This window comes from Megalobrama amblycephala, linkage group LG17, assembly GCF_018812025.1.
Source record: "Megalobrama amblycephala isolate DHTTF-2021 linkage group LG17, ASM1881202v1, whole genome shotgun sequence".
NCBI classification, from domain to species: domain Eukaryota; kingdom Metazoa; phylum Chordata; class Actinopteri; order Cypriniformes; family Xenocyprididae; genus Megalobrama; species Megalobrama amblycephala.
In genome coordinates, this window is record NC_063060.1 from 15287070 (window position 1) to 15309168 (window position 22099).

Here is a 22099-nt window from a genome sequence, read left to right on the forward strand (position 1 = left end):
GACTGGATACACTTCTTCACTTGTAGGATGATAAATCTATTCAGAGTTTACAGGTGAATTGCACTAAAGGTGTCAGGCCTAAGGAAAACACAAAAAAGTAATTGAATTTACACAAGGCAAGCATACCGTTATTTACATAACCTGTTTTTATTTTGATAGAGACTATCAGTCTTTATGCATTTACATTTATATTTTCCACACTTTTTTTTTTTAACATTGTTTAATAGCATACTTCACAAAATGAAATGATAAAATATTTACACAAAATAAGTAAATGTAAGTACAGAAACAAATGTTGGTAATAAAACAAAATAAGGTATATTAAGACATTTACTCAAGTAACATTTCTTAGCAGTTTCATATTTAAAATTCTATGTTCAAACATCTCATCTGAAATCATCACAATGTCATTTTGACATTTTGTGTGAGCAGTCTTATATTGTTAACAACTTACTGGTTTAACTCGTACGTGTATCTTCTTCAGTGACTTGCTCTTTTTATACAATTTAAGTTATTGGTTTGTTTGAGAGTTACTGTGCACTTGGTTTGATTGTGAACATTGTATATTGAATATTGTGAGTTAATTGATATCAAATTTAAGTCTAGGACCCTTGGAGCTCGGCCGATACGGACATATTATTACTGAATTACCCATTTACTTACTGCTGGCATTTCCAGCAGCTAAATCATACATTGATTTACTCAGAATAATGTCAGAGTTCTGCTGGTTATATGGAAAGTCTTGTTACAATAGTGTCAGTAGCAGTAACATCAGCGCAGGTCCGTAGGCTACTTACGATAGTTGTTACTGGGCCATCAGTTTTTACGTGATAATTTATTCCAATGCCATTAAAAACAATGTTAATTGCATTAAAACCAAACTAAGGATCCGCAAAGAAAACCTCGTAAAATAAAAATCCCAAAACACTTTTATGGCCTTTCGTTAGATTAATGTGATTTTGGCATAAACTCCTCCCAGTGTGCGCGTTTGTTGTGACTGGATCATGTGATCAATCGTCCAACTCACGTGATTCAAATCATCTCTCGCGTTATTTTGGATTTCACACGTATGCTAGAACAGCTTGGTTATTTCTTTGTCATTATTACCGAATTTCATTCTTTCAACATTTATTAATCTTGATTAATGATGCTTTATATACGTGATATACGATACTGATAAACGAGTACGTGTTTCGTCATTGTCATGATAACTTGCTTTAAAGTCACGCAATAATGAATTTACTCTTTAAGGTGCACACAATCATTTACTGTAAATATATAAACAACATTCTGAAAATGCAAACAAATATTGGTCCGATATAGATTAATTATTAAGTTATTGTAAATCGTTTATCTTATAAACCCATCAGTGTTTGCATGTTTCACAATTCATGCTTTATATTTAACTCTCTTATTGTCGTTCACAATGTTTTCCAAATAACCTACAGAGAATATTTGCACAAAAGGGTCTGCGTGATACTTTTATTAGAGAGGAAAATACAGAAAGAGATTTTTACCTGTAGCCTACACTTCATTTATCACAGTTAGGGAAAATAAACATAATTTGGTTATATATAGGCTAGCCTACTAGCTATGTATTTAAACCAAATTACGTTTATTTTTCTTATTAAACATCGCAACAGACATTTATCACTAAGTTTAGCTAGCTTTTAAATGACATTTTATTGATTAATATTTAGGTTATAAATGCACTTGGACGTGTTAGACTACATATGCATATATTCCTAATTCATAAGTTATTGAGGACTTAGTGAATAAGTCCTATAGTATAATAATATAATACTAAAACAAATCTTTAACATGTGTTAGTGCCATTTCCCCATAGCCTAAGTGTTTACATAGCCTATTTGTTGTTTTAACATACAAAAATTATATTACTTAAGCCTAACGGAAGGCAATTTTCTTTAAATGTAGTTGAAATAATTTGAAAAGATATAGCTGAAAGGCCATTTTCTGTTGCTTGAGATGTTTAATAGGTCTGTAAAATATTTAATGAAAGAATTTTGAAATTGTGAGAAGTGGAACAAGCAATGGTTTATTACGCCTGCTCCTTTTTGAAGTAGTGGGCTTTTTGAGAGTGATTAGAGAGCAGACAGCCTAAATTGCTCTCTTAGTACTTTGATTTATTTTGGAGCACACAATGCACACAGAGGAGTTTCAATCTATGTGCATTGTGAAGGGCCAGTGTCAAGGTCCAGCACACTTCTGAATGGTTGATGCCAGTCACTTTATAATGGCTTGTGTCATTTTCTCTCATGCTAGTTTACAATTATATGAAATATCTGATTGGTAAGTGTCAATTTGTGATGGCATATTCATGCTGGTTATCAAAACTATATTATATATATTTAAATACATTGTAAAAAAAAATATATTAAAAAGAAACAACTCTGGGATGTAATAAACCCTATTTGAGCCATCCTAGGTGTGTATATGACTTTCTTCTTTCTGATGAACACAATCATACTAATACGTATCCTGACACATCCAAGCTTTATAACGGCAGTGAACGGGACCAACGAGTATGAAGCTGAAGTGGCACAAGCCAATGAAAACCTGATGTGCCACTATGCACAGCAGCATGTGCCAATGGCTTCTGTGTGTAAGATGCTACATCACTTAATGTTAATATCACACATTTTGCTCAGTCAGTTGTCTTGGAAATTATTTAGTTGATAATATATTGCAGGGGTTAGTACAGTTAAGACCTGCAGACCAGTAGATAAATGAAGACCACAAATCGAGGTTTCAAACAATCAAATAATGTTTTACTTAAAAGAAAGTTGTTTGCGATGTCAAGAGCAGGAGTCAGTTTTAGCGTTCATCAAGGAGTTTGTAGGCCGCTTCTGCTTTACAACTGAATACAGCAATAGAGGGTACGCATTGACGTCACTTTCCTGCCAGAACCCGCTCCTCAGCCGGATTGAGTGGCAAAAGAGCCTGCCAATATTTAACTGATGTGTTGTCAATACAATATATACCAACACAATATTGTATATATGGTATGATTTTACCCCAAAATTCAACATATTGACAAAATAACTGCAAATCCACATTTGGCTGCCTTGGGTCCAGTTGTTTCTGTGAATTGCAACAATCAATTTGCTTCTCTTTTCTTTAGCTTTTGGCAGTCTGTAAAAATATACCTCTGTTAAATCTACTGTGTAATCGCACAAAAGCTCTTTCCCATTTTTAATGTGTTTTTCGCCAGCATTCACGCTTAAAACCAATGCTGTCACTCAATGGGCATAACCGACCGTGCAACTTATAGCAGCCAGGTATCAGTGATTTACGCAAGTGCGCACAAGATTCTGATTGATTAAAACATAGATAAACTTGGAAAATCTCCAACATGGCCTTCATGTTTGTACATCAATTGTCAATTTGTAAAAGAGTCTTTCAGTTCGGAATGTCACAACAACAGCATATTCATAGTTCTTTCCTCTCACATGGGCCTTTCAACCCCTGCACAGTTGTTTCGTCTCTCACCTTGCTGCCGCCAGGCCAAATCCTATAAAGGACAGAGAAAGAGACAGAACACACACAACTCTTCCTCAAGTAAAAGCTAATGGTCTTTTCCCCAAAACAAAAAAAAAATGAAAGATTTTTACACAATTAGAATTTTGAACAATATTCTTATTTTTTCTTATTCATTCTTAGTAAAATATGAATCAAAGAGACTATAATTAGAGACTAGAGATAGGTCTCCCTGTGAGCTTTGAATTTCTCAAGTCAATTAGATCAAAATCCCCCATCAAATTGGATGGAAATCTTATATGCAATTCAAATACGTAAATCTTAATATTGTGCCTAAATATTTGAGTGTAGAAAATAGTAGCATTTTTCAATATCATACCTAGGTTTATGAACCAATGATCTACTTACTTTATTACTGGCCCTCATTTTTGGGTGTTACTTTAAATGTCATACCATTTACACAGTTTCCACTTCTTTGCCTAGTGAGCAGAGTATTTTTCTATGAGTCTGTAGATTTCTGGAGGAGCTGAACCTCTTCCCACATGAAAGGCAGTGGTACGGCTTCTCTGCAGTGTGCACTCGCTCATTTGTTTTCAGGGATTCTGAGCACTTGTAGGGTTGTTCTTCTTTGTGATTTCTTTGGTGCATTCTCAATTCACGAGCTTTAGCGAAGGCCTCACCACACTCAGAGCACTCGTGAGCGTTTACAGTCTTATGCGTTTCCTGATGCTTCTCATTCGCATTCATCTTCAGTTGTTTTTTCAGGGCTGATGGGGATTTAAAGCACAGATGACTTTTAAGACTGACTACCTGTATGAAACTCTTTCCACACTGATCACACGCATAAGGCCGCTCTCCAGTGTGAATCCGCATGTGCACGTTAAAACTTTCTTTACGTTTAAAACCTTTCCCGCACTGCTGGCACATGAAAGGCTTCTCTCCAGTGTGAACTACCATGTGAATCTTCAGGTGCGATTTCTGCGAAAACCTTTTTCCACATTGAAGGCATGTGAAAGGTTTCTCCTGAGTATGAATTCGCATGTGCAAATTAAAGCTTGCTTTACATTTGAAGTTGTTTCCACATTGATGGCAGGTGAAAGGCTTCTCTCGGGTGTGAACTCTCATATGAATCCTCAGGTTACCTTTCTGCGTGCAAGCCTTTCCACACTGAAGGCACGTGAAGGGCTTCTCTCCAGTGTGAATTCTAATGTGATTCTTAAGGATTTTCTTCTCTGTAAAACTCACTCCACACTGCTGACATTTGAAAGGCTTCTCTCCGGTGTGAATTCGCACATGCATAGTAAGGTTTCCTTTGCAAGCAAAACTCTTTCCACAATGATGGCATGCAAACGGCTTCTCTCCAGTGTGAATTCTCATGTGAGTGTTCAGGTTTACTTTCTGTGTGAAGCTCTTTCCACACTGAAGACACGTGAATGGCTTTTCTCCAGTGTGAACTCTTATGTGATTCTTAAGGATCCTTTTCTCTCTGAAGCACTTTCCACACTGAGGGCATGTGAACGGCTTCTCTCCATTGTGAATTCTCATGTGCATATGAAGCCTTTCTTTGCGTGTGAAACTTTTCCTACACTGAACGCATGTGAAAGGCTTCTCTCCAGTGTGAACTCTTAAGTGCCTCGTCAGGAATCTTTTTTGAGTGAAAATCCTTGCACACTCTGAACAAGTGAATGATCTTTTGGCTTCTTTTCGTTCTGGCTTTTCTTGGTTCAAATGCCTGTCAGTCTGTAAGCAACTTAAAGATTTTTCTTCAGTATTGAAATTAGAAGAATTCTGATAGTAATGGTGCTTGTCGTCAAGGTCATTCGGTTCTTCTCTTTCTTCTTTCACTTTCATTAAGCCTAAAGTGAGAACAAACAAAAAGTCAAAATTCATTCCAAGATATGGACAAGTTCTTTTAAGGCCATGATATTCTCAAAACAAAGTTATTTTCCATTTTTCACTAAGGAGTTGGAAATACCTTGTAGCGATATAATGTAAACGAACATCCCGATGCCGCCAATGCTGCTCAGAGTGGCATTTAGATGAATATGTAAATATGTGCCAGCTCTGCAATTCAGATCTCCAGTAAAGTCAGGTCATGTTTATGTAGCACGTTATACCAGAGGTCTTTATACCCACTGCCCGGTAGAGTTTAGCTCCTACCCTAATCAAACACACCTAAACAAGATAATGAACCTCGTTCAAACTGCTGATTCATTCAAGAATGATTTAGTTGTTTATGAATGGGTCATTGAATCTCTGACTAAACAGATTCATTCAAAACGCTGAATCATTCAGTAATAAAAACACGGCTGAGTGTTTCTGTGAAATGTGCTATGATTCTGCTGTGCTGAAATGTGCTGGTAGAATGGTATAACTCCTGCATTACCAAGACAATGACTGACGCATCTATACTAAATTCCGAAGAGCTCTATTATCAGCCGCACAGTGGAAAATGAAACCAAATCTGTATCGGCTTGGCCAGAATGGAACGGTTAAGCAATGAGAACAGTTTGGGTCAACGGTGAAAAAGTGGCTAATGTTACCACCGACCTCAACGTGTGCACAAAATAACTATCAATATTTAAAGGGTTAGTTCACCCAAAAATAAAAATTGTCATTAATTACTCACCCTCATGTCATTCCACACCCATAAGACCTTCGTTCATCTTTGGAACACAAATTAAGATTTTTCATTCAATCCGATGGCTCAGTGTGGCCTGCATTGCCAGCAAGATAATTAACAATTTCAATGCCCAGAAAGCTACTAAAGACATATTTAAAACAGTTCATGTGACTACAGTGATTCAACCTTAATGTTATGAAGCAACGAGAATGCTTTTTGTGTGCCAAAAAAACAAAACTTTATTCAACAATATCTAGTGATGGGCGATTTCAAAACACTGCTTCATGAAGCTTCGAAGCTTTACAAATCTTTTGTTTCGAATCAGTGGTTCAGAGCATACTGAAGTAAAATAATGCCATATGTTTTTGAAACAAAAAACATCTTGAATTGCACTACTTAAAAAAAATATGCATTGCATTAACCGTGCTTGTATTTTAATGCATTGTATTTTTAGGGCTTGCATTTTTATGGGCTGAAATTCAACATGGTTGTATATTTTAGGGATGCTCCGATCCGCCTTTTTCGCTTCCGATACCGATACCTGGGATTCAGTATCGGCCGATACCGATCCGATATTTAAGTAATAATAAAAAAAGTGTCTTACGTCATGGGCGTATTATTGTTTTGTGTGTGTATACATTTATTGTAATGTATTGTTGTATGTACGGTCTCTCTCTCTCTCTCTCTCTCTGGCAGCGGCGCTTGATTGAGACCAGCTGCGGCAAGTTAGGTGGAAGAGCGGGATCGCTTAAATGCAAGAAACGAGGACGGTGCGCAGCGGCAGCGCTCCGCATTGAAAAGTTCAAAGCACAAATATATATTGATGCGTATTGTATTTGATGAAGTATAATAATAGCAACATTGAATCATCTCGGAGGGAGTTTCATTGTGTTGACTGTCGTAACCGAACGTGACATGCAGTTTGAATGCTGAATTGACAGCCGCAGCGGAGGGAGGCATTTACGTGAAGTTTGTGAACTTTAATTTAACGACTTAAATATTTATCTGTACCTCAAATTAAACTATGGAATGGCTTCAGAACACTTGGAATATAGTGCACGGAAACTTTATGGTGCTTTTTAATGTTTTTGTGCCTTTTGTGGGGCTTAACAATAACACAGAATAGTACACGTACGGCCGATTCCCATCTGGCCGATACCCGATCTGGCAAAAATGGCAGCATAATCTCCATTTGCTGTTATACTACCTCACCATCAGGTGGTGCAATAGCGTATTGACAAAGAGCAGAGCAACAGTTAGAGCAAGCAGGCCCGGATTGGCTAATCGGGAGCACCGGGAAAATTCCCGGTGGGCCGGTATGTTTTTTTTTTTTGGCCGCGAGGGCCGTTGTTGTCATGGCACTGGGTTGAAATATATATATATATATATATATATATATATATATATATATATATATTAGGGCTGTCAAAAATGGCGCGTTAACGACGTTAATTAGTTGTTTGTTGTTAATTACGTCAATTTTTTTAACGCATTTCACGCATGCGCAGTGTGACAAATTATTCAGGTCAGGAAAGTCAGGGAAGTGGTTGGGAGCTAGAGGCGAAATGGAGTAAGGTGAGCAAAGTGGGCCTATTGACGGATTCAAATATAAAAAGAATGATGATGGTACAGTTAACAAGTACTAGGTTATTTGCAAGATTTGTAACAAGGAGTTTCAATTTCACCGGAGCTGTTCAAGCTTGTAGCCTATGGTAAATCCTACCCATGCAGGTAAATCAGTCTGTAACTTATCAAATAACATTGCTTTGATTATTTTCTGGAATTAATTAAACCAAGTCAAGTGTTAATTTCGTCAGACAAGACGAAATATGTTCGTCAACGACCTTTTTTTTCATGACTAAAACGAGACGATGGCAAGACTGCACCACTGTCCAAAAACGCTCACTAAATTAACATGAATTTGACGAAAAAAGACGAGACGAAAATGTTTTGCATAAAATAAAAACTAAGATAACTAACTTAACGTTACTCTCTTAATTTTCGTCTACAATCGTCTCTGCTTTTTCATCAGCTGTTACACCTTTAAAATATTCAGAACGAGTTCGGATCCCGTTTATTACATTGCTACCTACCAAATAAATCAATAATTTGAAACAAAATTATGATTTAAAAAGGAGTTTATTGATTTAAAAACGATTGTATTGCTTCCGCTAAAGAAAATAGTGCGATCCGTCTCTACGGTTAGAATCCTGTGTGTCCATGGCAACGCTCTGTTTTTCATGGCGACGCTGTGTTATAGTTAGCAGCAGAAGAAACTAACAAAAAAAGATATGTGAATGACTAAATATGACTAAAACTAACAAGGACATTTGACACAAGACTAAGACTAAATTAACTGTTATTTATGTTATTTATCTTTTGGTATGCATTTCAGAAAAAAAAAAAAAAATGGTTAGGATTCAGGTGTAATTGCAAATAGTGATTAATCCTGATTAATCCACTGAAAATTCTGATTAATTTGATTAAAAATTTTAATCATTTGACAGCCCTATATATATATATATATATATATATATATATATATATATATATATATTATTATTATTATTATTATTTTACCGCAGCCCCACTCTTTTTATTTATTATTTTACCGCAGTCCCACTCTTTTTTATTTAATATTTTCTCACAGAGTGCAGCCTGCAAGATAATGATGACGTGATTATCTTTTGACTCCCTGGCCCCTCCCCCGACACGGCACCTTGCAAGTTGCTCAAAATAAAAAAAGTCAGATAAAAATGGATAACAGAAAGCGCAAAGGCTGTGCTGAAAAGGCCAGAATAAAAAAAGAAGAAAGCTTTGGAAACTGACGCAGCCAAATGTTCTAAACTGAGCACATTTTTCCTCAAAAAAACAAACGAAGACGACGAGGCCGGTAAGTAAGCTAACGTTAAGGTAGTTAGGAGCAGTGCAAGATGCTAGCAACTGTACAAAACAACGTTGTCTGCAAACCACCGTTCATGTATCAAACTTTTTCTTGTAGCTCTTCAGCAGCAGCCGCCTATAGTCCAGTTTGCTGCTAACAGTGAAGAGCAAGGCCCAGTAACGTTACCAAGCTCCAGTCATGAGCCCAACACACCAGAATGGGCAGGTAGGATTGTCATTCAGAAGAACTAATAGTAATGAAGAGCCCTGCTCAATGAAAAATGTCCTGAGATAATTAATGATACCTGATGATTCAGCAATACATTAATGAAACTGACTTGACTTGATTTGAAAGCTTTGTAAAAAAAAAAGGCATATTTGTGGTTAGAAATAAATGTAAAAAAAAAAATCATTTAGTGTAAGAAACAGAGCCAGGACCAGGTTGTGAAGAGACAAATGCTCTCATTGTGAAAGACACAGGTAAGCTGCTGTTGTACCATAGTGTGTGAATAAGCAAACATTATCACTTAAACAAAAAAATTATTTTTCTTACTTGTTTCCAAATATCAAAATATTCTTAATTCAGGATACATTTACTAGACAAGTGAAATGGCATAAGAAATTATGTCTTGTTTTCTGGAGAAAAAAAAAAAAAAAAAACTAAAAATGAAGTGATTTAGTTTTTTTTTGTTGTTGCTTAAAACCAGCTAAATCTAAAACAATTATTTTTCTTACCCCATTGGCATATAATGTAGCTTGTTTTAAGCAAAAAATCACTTAATTTTGAGGTGTTTTTTCATACTTGTTTAGTAAATGCATCTCAATGTAAGATTTTTTTAAAAGATATTTGGACTGGAAACAAGACAAAAATACTACTAAAGAAAAGCTTTTTTTTTTTTTTTTTTTTTTGCAGTGATCACATTAAGTTACAATATAACAACTTTGTATGCCCAAGTGTTACTAGTGACCCATTATGTTTTTAATCAAACGATAGTGAATATACAAAGCCCACGATTGAAAGGGAATAGGATAAAAGTAATATGAATTAAGCCTGCATATTTTGCCATTTGGAAATTTTTAATTTGCTTTGATTTAATTCAATTTAATTTGAACGTGCTTTCCATGTCAAATATGTTAAAGATTACAATATGCTTTTATTGTGATTAAATACAGGTGCACTCGAGTCTAGGGATACAGAAGGAAGTGTGAAAGGGAGAGCAGAGTCGACTCAGGGACAGATAGCAGAGTCAACAACTCAGCAGCAGAACCCAGAACCACAAGCTAGGAACAAGGCAGATAAAGATGATTCTGTTGATAGTTTTGATTACTTTGCTCGACCTCAGTCACAGGACATACATACATTTTTTTCTTATCATCCTCAACAAATCCCAAATGTTCCTATACCAAAGGTTTTCAATAGCAAAGATGGAACAAACCACAAGCGGCTAACTTACTGTGAAAAAACAAAACAATCTCTGTACTGTTCAGTTTGTTTGGCATTTGCACCTTTGGTAAGTGATGGCCCTTTCATAAAGGGAGGCATGAAAGATTGGAAACACATTCACCAAAGGATAGTGGAACATGAAAAAAGTAAGACACACAGAGATAGTGCAGATGCTTACTTTCTGAAAATACAAAGGCAGATGTGAAAAGCCTGTTGACTGGCAACCAAATGTCATTACGTGCTGAGCAAGTGAAAAAGAAACGGCAGGTGATGGAGCATATAGTGGACGTTGTTAAAGTCATAGGCAAATGTGGCCTTAGCTACAGGAGAGATAAAGAAGAGGGAGCCTTTAGCTTAGAAAACATTGCTGTTAATTATGGTAACGTCCTGGAGTTGATTCTACTCTTGAGTAGATATGACATTTGCCTCCAACAGCATGTTAACACTTGCATTGAAAACAGCAAAAAGCAGCATGAAACTGGTGCAAAAGGCAGAGGCGCTCTAGTTACTCTGCTGTCAAAAGAGACAATAAATAAAGTTGTGGATGTCATTAGCCAACTGATAAAGGTGACTATAGCAGAAGAAGTGAGACAAGCTGGCATGTTTTCAGTTCAAATTGACACAACCCGATATAACAGATGTCATTCACGAAAGACTGATTGCTATGGTGGACTGTGAGTCATCTACTGGCTAGGGCTGGGCGATATATCGCATGCAATTGTCACGCGCATTTCGTCAGTAAAGCCGGTTCCCTGATTACCGCTAAACGCCATCACCTGCTTTCAAATGGAGCGGCATTTAATAGATAAACAGAGCCGTAGTTCACTGACAAGCTACGCAATATCGAGTTCATTATCGAAGGCGATTCATCCGCGATAATGAACGCGATATTGCGTGGCTTGTCAGTGATCTACGGTTCTGTCTATTAAATGCCGCTCCATTTGAAAGCAGGTGATGGCGATTTAGCGGTAATCAGGGAACCGGCTTTACTGACGAAATGCGTGTGACAATCGCATGCAATATATCGCCCAGCCCTACTACTGGCCATCATTTTGTAGAGCTTCTGGAAAAAGTGCTACTGAACCTTAATATTGACATTGGCACATGTGTGGGCAACTCAACAGATGGTGCAGCTAATATACAGGGTCATTTTAAGGGATTTTCTACACTCCTCTCTGAGCATTCCCCCAATCAGGTTCATATTTGGTGTTATGCACATCTTTTGAATCTTGTACTGGCAGAGACAACAGGCAGTGTTGTGGAAACTGCGTCTCTGTTTTCACTGCTTAACGATGTAGCAGTTTTTGAGAGAGTCATACAAGCGCATGCAGAAGTGGGAGGAGAAGAGTCAGGACAAGCATCACAGACGACTGTGCCCAATAGGGCCAACTAGGTGGTGGGCTAAGGATCAGGCACTAAGTAAAGTGTTTGGGTGCTTCGGGAATCCTCAGGAAGGCTTGTTTTTTGAAGTGCTCATGACTGTAGACACCATTATAGATGACAGCACACAAAAGCCATCTGTGAGCGCCAAGGCAAAGGGATTCATAGAAGGCTTTTCTGCTCAACTCTTCCTTCACATTTTTGAGCTTACATCCCCCCTTTCAAAATACTTACAAAGGCAATGGATATCATCACAGCTCAACGTCTGGTTGAGGGAACAGAGGAGGGTCTCAGGAAGTGTGCTAGGGACTTTGAAGGAGTTAAGTGTGCAGCTGATGAGTTTGTGAAGTGGGCTAATGGAAAGTTGCAAGAGAAGGAAGAGTGTGAGCTTGTAGTGCAGGCTGCCTTTTCTGAGAGAAGGATCAGAAAAAAGAAAAGAATGCCAGGAGAGCTTGCAGAAGATGAGCAGTTAGCATCAGCTGATACTGACTTTGAGGTAAAAGTACACAATGTCATTGTAGACACAGTAATAGGCAGTATCCAAAGGAGGTTTTCTGCTAATACAAAACTTTGCTCAGATTTTGCCTGTTTAGACCCTAGAAACTTTGCTCATGTGAGGGAAAATGGACTTCCCAGCTCAGCTCTGGAAGAAATAAGCAAATGTCTGCTTAAGTTTGATGAGAGGGCTACAGTTGGCACATTATGTGGTGAACTGTACAGCCTTGCATCTCAGTGGGACAGACTAAAGATGTCCCCTGTGGAGGGTTACATTGTTAGGACAGCTAGTGAAATCCCACAAGGAGGTGATGAGGATCCTTCCATGGAACAGCAGGATGTCGAACTAGAGAGCAAAACTTGTTCCTCCTGTAAAAACTGTGTCATTTGTGTTCATCTCATTCTCTCTCAGTACAATCTACTAACTGATGCCTACCATGTGATTGGACTCGCCTACAAGTTGCTATTAACACTCCATCACACAAGTAGCCTGTGAGAGAAGCTTCTCAACAGTGAAATTCATAAAAAACAGACTAAGGAGCACTTTAACCCAGAAGAACTTTGAGGCATTCATGCTCATGTGCACTGAGAAAGAAATTCTCATGTCTTTGGACAATGACACTGTGATAGATAAAGTTGCAGAGACCAGTGCTCAGGCATTTATTAATGTTTTAGGGTTGTCCATGTTTCCTTGAAGCTAAACTTATGCAGAGGAAAAAGAGATGAAACAATCATTAGAAAGTTATACTGTGGCAAAAAAGTCAGATAACAGTGCAATACTTGTTTAATTCTTTAACTAATGTTCTCATATTTGTGAAAAAGAAACAAGCTGACTACCTAGATAGCACTGTGTGTGAATGTTTTTGGTTGTCAATGAATGTGCGCTTAAAATTTTGGTTTTCCCAATAATATTAAATAGGCGAGAATATACCTGGGGCCTATTTCATAAAACAAGTTTACCAAATAATCCAGGTTTATTTCAGTAAGTCTGGTTTATTGTCAGTTGATTTGGTTCAAAATAAATCAGACTAACTGAAATAAGCCTAGCTTATTTTGTAAACTTGTTTTATGAAACAGGCCCCTGGTGTCCTCCATGATTCCTGTTCTTTCCGACAACAAAGCACATGAATGCTACAAGCTCATAATCACGACTTAATAAGTGGGAAGTAGGAAACTTCAGTTAGCATGTAAAGGCAACATTAAGTAAGGGGAGAATCAACAGTGTAATTATAGATTTAATTTCAGAAATTAATCACAGCTGTAATTACATGCAGGTATTTTTTAAATAAACATGTATACAGAATAGCTAAGTGCATAGTAGTATCAAATTATCAATTTAAATGTTAGAACATAGTAGTTACAGACATGTAATATAAAGTGGGACCATACCATATGATAACTTAAATGTGTACTATCGTAGGTATAACTACAGCCAACTTTGTTACATTATTGTTCCTCAGCAGTTATTAATGAATGAATGAATCAATCAAGAATTACGTTACACCAACCTCTTTGTTCCTCAGAATCTTCATCTTTCACTCTGCATGGCTCAGAATAACTCATGTCTTCACTTTCCTCTTTAATAAACTCCATCGTTATAACAGTATGCCTGAATTGCAAACGTATGTACTACATCTATCTCCGTTGTTTAATGGAGTTATTTCTGCTTGTTTTCAAACGCATCTTCGCCACATTATGATGAGGAGATTATATGCAATGAAACTCGCGTACTAATACAACACAGTAAAAGTGCCTATACTGAGCTAGCTCATTTTTAAAATACGTTCGTTAGATTTGGTGGATGTACAAACAACTTTGAAGCGCGTGTTGTTGTTGCTCTTCTTTTTCTTCTTCTTCTTTGGTTTATTGGCGGTTCGCATTACTGAGTGCATGCCGCCGCCTTCTGGGCTGTTGTAGAGGTGGGATCAATAATTATCTTGTTTTTGAGGGGAAAAAACTTTCGTTTTTGTGTTCACTTAGTCTTGGAATACTAGAGTTGAAATACTTGGAATACTGAAAAAATACTTTAATTTACTATAGTGTTTTTGAACCATACTATAATAAAGTACTTGAATTAATTTGTTGTGGTAATTCTATATTATAATATAACATAGGCTAACAAATACTTACCCAATAGTGTAAGTTTTCTATAACTACAGGGTATATTATAAATGTATTACAGTTTACTGTAGTAAAAACTAAAGTATACTACAGTATTTATTACAGTTTATCAGTTCACTATAGTTAATACTACAGTATGCTGTAGCATTCATTAAAAAAGTGTTGTAAATACTATAATATACAGTATACTACAATTTACTATAGTATGGTTCAAAAACACAATAGTATTTCCTATAAATTACTATAGCATTTTTGCATGCCGCCAAATGCAGGTGGATTTCAGCCTTGCTGTGAAATTCAGTCATTGTTTAATTTTATATATAATAAACATTTTCAATTGTAGCTAGTCTTTTAAAGGGGTCATGAATTGAGAAATAAAATTTTCCTTGAGCTTTTGACATATAAGAGGTCATCATACTATAAGAATATCCTGTAAGTTTCAGAACTGAAAACTTAGTTAGTCCAAAAACAACTTTTATTGAAACCAAGGTCAGTGAATGACTCATTGTGGAATGTGCTGTTTTTTTATGCCATAGTGAAGCGAAAGACTGCCTGTTAGGAAAATGAACACCTACTTCTACATTGTTGCATCTTTGGTGCTGCCTACTGTCACATTAGTGAGGGTGAGGTGAGGATACTGACTGGACTAAAATAACATTACCTTCCAAAAGATCCTAATGCTGCTAGGAATTGGTTATTTTCAACTATGTGAAAGTCTCAGCAGAGCATTACTTGTTTGTATTCTCTACATTTCACTGTGGATTCTTTGGTAAATCAGTCACAATCATGCCTGGCTTTGCAAACAGTCTTTTAATGTAAGATATGTATCTGACAGCCACAACATGTAAGTAACAGTGCTCATTCTAATACCTGATCTGTGATCCGTGATTTCTGATGTGTAATGATTCAAATTCAGTCAGATGTTCTTTGTCTCAGAATTGTTTAAAGCTGTTTATGTGTCAGTTAGCACTGTTTCTTTTAGTAGCATAACAATAATCTGTTATTTTAATTGTGATGAAATTATACCGAAAGAACGCTCCCTTTACAGTTGTGAAAGGGGGGTATCACACACAGTTTCTGCCAATCTCATGTTAATCTTGAGTATCATATTTATAAAAGATACATATGTTGAACCGAGTTTTTTTTTCTGAAAACAGCCGAGCAACTGGAGGTGTGCTGTGGGCGAAGCTAAAGAGTGACGAGCATGTGCAGCTTTTGCATAGCGATCGTCTGCAAGCTATCAATGGTCACCTAAACAAATGTATTTAAACACACACAATACATCATCGCATTATCCCTGGATAACTTTTGAATCGCTATAATGAATATAGCGTATAGTGAATGATGAATAATGAATTTATGAATTGGAAAGAAAGGTTATCTTTCCCTCACAACCAAAAACACACTTCTTTGGTGACATTGTTGATTTCGTGAAGTCCTGTGACCTGTGCAGTGCTGCCGACAACTTCCGTAAAGCCGAACGCGCGTTGATGGGCGTCCAATTGCTCTCTCGCTCTGGTCGACATGCATGTGTGCAAAATGAAAAATGAAATGCATGACAATGAAACGCAGTGTCTAATTCCCTGTTCTAACGGAACCAGGGGTACAGTTGTAACCCGAGACGTTCCCTTTTGAAATGGAACTCGCACTGTGTCCTAGAACATATATAGGGAACAAAATACCCGCGTCACCATGCTGAGGGGAGTACATGCCAACAATAGCTGAGAAGAGAGTATCAACACTCAACCCTCCCCGGTCACATGCTAGGCTGTCAGTGACATTACTCCCTACAGCCACCACCTAAGCTAAAAGCCTCAAAGAGGCCTCCACAGAGTGAAGGCCTGCCAAGGCCGCTCAAAGGCTTGGAACCAACAACATCAAAAGAAGGTTGAACCAAGGGCTAGTTAGGCCAATGACCTGTCTGTAAGAACAGAATCTCTAAAAACTTCCCCAGAGAGGAAAGCCCTGTGAGAGGGACTGCAAAATGGCAGGACCAAACTCACTGAACCAGAGACAAGCATCCCAGGGAGTAGAACTCAGCATATTGTATTAAGACCCTGAATGAGGGGAGTAACCTACTCAACCCAGGAACTACAGAGTGAGACTGGACACTCTGGAGGCTAGGTACTCAACCTAAGCCAGAGGAGGAACAGAGACTGGAATACAGTAGGAGATAGAGGAACTCCGAAACCTATAAACTGAACTCAAACAGTAAGGGAGTATCAACAGCCTAATACCGATCCTTCAGGAAGGACTCACCAGAGTCCTTCTACCTTCCGACTGGTCCTCGGGAGCAAGTCCAACGACCCTAAAAACATGAGGGGAGAACTAAGCTCGACCGGGACGAGCAAAACCAAGCTTGAAAAAACAAAAAGCTGTAAAACAGCACCAAAAATGGCGAAGATTCCCAGAAAAGCCTGGAGAGAATAACAGCTCAGAGACGGAGGTAGACAGAAAGAGAAACATTTCCAAGGAGGCTCCAAGGAGCCAACCACCTGGAAGTTAGAATATTTGTCGCAAGCTAGGAATACTCGTTCGCTCAGCGGACACGAGCCGTGTGCTCAGCATATCGCTTATTTACCCTTAACACTCTGAGGTCTGAGGGTATCGCCGGCGATACCACCGCGGTTTTTTTTCTTACCAGTGTGAAAGAGACTCAAAATACTCCGTTAATGTTGCACATACAATTAAGAGTTATACACCATTTTAATCTGTGGAATATCTTCTTTTATTTGTGTACACTCAGAGTAAAAACAAAATGTGCTTTTTGTAAAATAAAGAAAACTAACATGATGCATGATCTCTCGTCTCCCTCTGAAGGAAGTCCAATCTGACAGTTCTCAGAAAATGAACTGTAACTTAGTGAATACTAATCACAAAAAAATTAGACTTGTGTCTAAAAAAACATTGAAATGTCAGGTTTTAAATCGTGTAAGTCAAATCGAAAACAAACATTCTGTGTTTATGTAATCTGTATGAAAAGAGAGCCATGTCAGAAATCCGTGATTCAGCTCATTATCCGCTAATGCGGCCACGCCCACGGAGCCAGCGCTATTCAGACGCAATACATGCATTCATCGTCTCAATCGTGTATTTATTGTCTTGAAAAGTGTTTTGAATAGCCATAGTTAGCGATCTCTGTCCTCGGTTAGTTCCTGGATTGCCTATTCTTCTTTAGTGCTCAGGCATTTGTGGACTAAAGGTGTACAGAGCGCCCTCCGGCTGCAAGTATGAATTGAAAAAACAGTATCCAGCACTCATAGTAATGACAATAAATCCTGAATAAATATTACTCTTCTGTATAGAAAATTGACAAACACATGAGAATCCATCAATATTTCTCCAAATGTGCATGCTTATAAGCTAAAAGCCTATATGAAATGCCATAGAGGTAATATAATTGTTCAGACACTTTGCATCACAGAAATACATTATATTTTAAAGAATATAATAGTATACCATTATTTTAAATTGTAATAATATTTCACAGTATTGCTGTTTTTTCTGTATGTTTGATTTACACCATGATGAGAGACTTAAGTTTTTTGTTTTTTCAATAACCACGCATAAACGTTATTCCTTCAAAAACACAAACATGTACATACATGTTCCTCACATATTATTGTAGCCTAGTTTGTGCTGAATACAGTGTAATGACACTTTTTCCATTAATATGTTTATGAACAACTGAAAAAAGCACAAATGTCAGGGCATGTCAAATCTTCTCCAGGGTCCCAAAAATCCTCAGACCCCTGAGGGTTAAATAAAGGGGAACACAAATATAACGCCACTGGGATGATGAGGAGGCCTCACGAAAGGCCAACTACTCCCAAAAACCACGGCCGCGGACCCAGGTTGCCAATGCTATAGATCAAGGGGAGCGAACTCCATTTACCAACAGGAAGGAGAATTAGCGTATTCGACCCCAGCAGTATAGGTGTAAAGCATGCATGGGGCATAGAGCTTTGGAAATATAGACTAAGAGAGACCAGGGGATCTCAGAGAGACTCGAAGGAGCTAGGTCGGATTAATAGCGGCCTCAAATGAGAAAGATCCAAGGAGGCCGAGAATTCAACCCAAAACTTGAAACAAATCAAGGAGCCACTCACAAAGAGATTACCAAGCTCAGAGAGCGGAGAGAGCATACTCTCAAAGCAAGAGGAAACCTACAAAGCTCAGCCGACCACGGGGAGGCTAACTAACAAAGCCTACACTAATGGCAATGCTTAATTCTAAACACCGCCAGGGAACCACATACTCAAACATTGCTAAAAAACCTTAGTAGCAATGGAGTAAAGGTATACCCTGAACAGAGGAGAGGAGGCCGCAGGGCCTGCTACTCACGTTCTTTCCTAATGCAAAAGGCGGGCTCCCCGACCAGAAGCAACCCTGACAAGAGGGGAGGCAAACCTGAGCCGAGCGACTAGCAAGGGAGGCTGAACAGAAGTAGCCAACACCTACTGCTGAGGTAGTCAGAACAGGCTGTCTAAGCCAGGAACAGGGATGGCCCAAGAGGAGGGCCTAACCCATAACCATGACCTTGCTGAGGCTCAGTGGAAGCTAATACCCAGACAGTTTAAGTAAAATAAAACTGGAAGCCTACCGACCATGATAATAGAAACCGCTAGTACTCAGCAGGGTAGCGGTTTGAACCTAATGACTCTCAGATGAGAGAAGGCCAGGGGCGCAGGAGACATTTTCAAAGTGAGGGGGACCAAACTGCGGCGAACGCGTCCTTCCCATGGTCTTTCCGCGCTCATGGACAAAGGAGTTTCTTTGAAAGGCTCGCGCGAGACTGAACGGAACGCGGGAAATGAAGTATACCCGGGCCTTAACCGCTCTAAATTGTAATGGACTAGAGCTCATGTTCACGTTCACATCGGGAACACAGGAGCACGGCGATGCGACCGCAAAAGGCACTTTCACTTTCACGATCAAAGTGCACACCACTGATAAGCATTGTAAATGCAGTATTACAGTATACACATACCAATTAAACGCACAGATCTCGTCTCGTGCGTCCTCCACTGGATGAGGCAATATCACTTTCGTTTCTATTTCAGATATCTCTTTTATAGATGCCATCAATGCTTTTGCCCTTTAAGATGTAATTACCGAAATCAAAACAGTCCATAAACTATAAATCCTAACGAAAACTTCAGTCAAGCCATCTCGCGCGTCAACCTGAGAGATCAGCCTCCTTACCTTAAAGTGTCAAATTTCTCGGTTTCTGAATGGACGGTTTGGCTTGATTGACAAACGCTAACGTTCGGGCCTGATTTATATACCATCGACCTGTCCTAAAACGTTAGCACGCTGTGATCGATTGCTTGGAGATCGCGTGTTTCTCCGTTCGAGAGCGCATTTCCTGTTCACATCCGCGACAAAACAGCTGATTATTTACGAACGGAAGCTCACAGAAACGTGAAAATGGTCTCATTTTAAAGAAAATATCCTAAGCTAAAAGATTATATAGGGTGACTAATTGAAGCAGCCCTTATCAAAAGTGCGGGGGTCGACTTCTATCTTTTCAAAACTGTGGGGGTCCTGACCCCCCTGTCCCCCGTGCCAACGGCGCCCCTGGAGAAGGCTAGCAATGAGAAACCAAGGTGGCCAAAAAAAGGTCAACAGAAAAAAAGGAAAAATAGCCTGGAGCTCTAGAGAGCGGAAGCCCTACAATGTAACAAAAGGAGGGCCAACACACTCAAGAATGTCAAGGCGGCCATAAAAAAGGCCAATGCTAAGACAAATGCCAAAGCTCAACAGGGCGAAATGCTACAAAACCACTACCCAAAACAGGCAGCCAGAAAAGCCGTTACCAAGGTCATGAAAAACTGGAGCTCAATGGAGCGGAGGTTCAGATCAAACTGTATCACTACAACCTAAGGAAAGGACCCCAACCAGAGGCCAATGATGGCCTACTCTAGAAACATGAACTCAACTGAAGCCCAAATAACAGGGATTCTTTAGAAGTTCTAGAAGGGCAGCTAATGATAAAATGGCTTGCCATATTGCTGCAAAAATCGTTCTGAAAAATAACCCATTAAAAGCTTCAAAATAAAACTCTCAGCAGAGAGGAAGCAAATAGCAAGCATGAGGGATCAGCCTTCTATAAAGAGCTCCAGGGCCCAGAAAACCCCAAAAACCCTAAAGTTACAAAATAAAAGCCCTGCAAGCCTTCAGCAGGGAGCCATGGTCTCTGAAAAATAAATAAACCTCCCTTAGCAGGTAAGTGACCAGCTAAGCTCACCTGAGACCAAAAAGAGTAAAAGGCCGAATGAAAAGTGGCCTGCCATATTCAAGCAGTCTGAAAAAGGCTGCGCTCAATATCAAGCACTAAGCCGGACCCTCAGCAGGAGTTCCAGGAAAGGATTAAACTCATCATCGAGCCCAGGCTTCAGGCCTGATGTCAGAGCATGCGCAGGGCAAGGAAGGGTATAGGGGGAAAGAAGAAGAAGAGGAGAGGGAGCTGGAAAACCCTCAAAAAGAGAAGAAATAATCAGCGGCGTTCAGCTCGCCAGCTTTGTATTACCTTCTTCTTTCTAGCATCATGCCTTCCCTGGAACCTACTCCTCTGAGGAGGAGGGGCCTGAGAGTCAACGCTAGACCTCTGGCCCTGTCTATGATCCTCAGACCATGACGGGGCCAGGTCGACAGGGTGCAGATTCGGACCGGCGCGGTATACATGTATATATATACAGTACAGTCCAAAAGTTTGGAACCACTAAGATTTTTAATGTTTTTAAAAGAAGTATCTTCTGCTCACCAAGCCTGCATTTATTTGATTAAAAATACAAACAAAAACAGTAATATTGTGAAATATTATTCCAATTTAAAACGGCTGTTTTCTATGTACAATATACATTAAAGTGTAATTTATTCCTGTGATGCAAAGCTGAATTTTCAGCATCATTACTCCAGTCTTCAGTGTCACATGATCCTTCAGAAATCAATCTAATATGATGATGTGATGCTCAAGAAACATTTATTATTATTATCAATGTTGAAAACGGTTGTGTACAATTTTTTTTTCAAAATTCTTCGATGAATAGAAAGTTCAAAAGAACAGCATTTATTTAAAATAGAATATTTTCTAACATTATAATTGTCTTTACTGTAACTTTTGATCAGTTTAACTCATCCTTGATGAATAAAAGTATTGATTAATTTTATTTCTATCCCCCAAAAATAAAATTTAAATTCTGACTGACCCCAAACTTTTGAACGGTAGTGTTTAATGCTACAAAAGATTTAGATTTCAGACAAATGCTGTTCTTTTGAACTTTCTATTCATCATAGCATCATGAAATAAAAATGTAAATAACTGTTTTCAACATTGATAATAATCATAAATGTTTCTTGAGCATCAAATCATCATATTAGAATGATTTCTGAAGGATCATGTGACACTGAAGACTGAAGTAATGATGCTGAAAATTCAGCTTTGATCACAGGAATAAATGACACTTTACTGTATATTGACATAGAAAACAGCTGTTTTAAATTGTAATAATATTTCACAATATTACTGTTTTGTTTGTATTTTTAATCAAATAAATGCAGGCTAGGTGAGCAGACGAAACTTCTTTTAAAAACATAAAAAATCGTAGTGGTTCCAAACTTTTGGACTGTACTGTATACAGTATATGCGGTAT

At 38.3% G+C, this 22099-nt stretch overlaps 2 protein-coding genes across 4 annotated transcripts in view; one reads left to right on the forward strand and one right to left on the reverse strand.

The window, feature by feature from the left end:
• Window positions 1-2763: 2763 nt before the first annotated feature.
• Window positions 2764-14414, reverse strand: LOC125251848 (gastrula zinc finger protein XlCGF57.1-like). Of its 3 annotated transcripts, none has more exons than XM_048164958.1 (3): window positions 13832-14414; window positions 3952-5354; window positions 2764-3532 (listed from the first exon to the last, which is right to left on the reverse strand). In XM_048164958.1, exons 1-2 carry the CDS (start codon window positions 13914-13916, stop codon window positions 3955-3957), a joined length of 1485 nt encoding a protein of 494 aa, XP_048020915.1. In that variant the 5' UTR covers window positions 13917-14414; the 3' UTR covers window positions 2764-3532; window positions 3952-3954. The 3 variants fall into 3 exon arrangements, with proteins under 3 accessions (XP_048020915.1, XP_048020914.1, XP_048020913.1); XM_048164957.1 differs by having other exon boundaries at window positions 3907-5354; window positions 13832-14390; XM_048164956.1 differs by having other exon boundaries at window positions 2764-5354; window positions 13832-14389.
• The window catches only part of LOC125251847 (gastrula zinc finger protein XlCGF57.1-like), a 37439-nt gene continuing 22956 nt past the window's right edge, over window positions 7617-22099 (forward strand). Inside the window, exons 1-3 of the mRNA XM_048164955.1 lie at window positions 7617-7852; window positions 8772-9014; window positions 9123-9230. The gene's annotated coding sequence lies outside the window, so the exon portion shown is untranslated. The remainder of the gene's footprint in view (window positions 7853-8771; window positions 9015-9122; window positions 9231-22099) is intronic.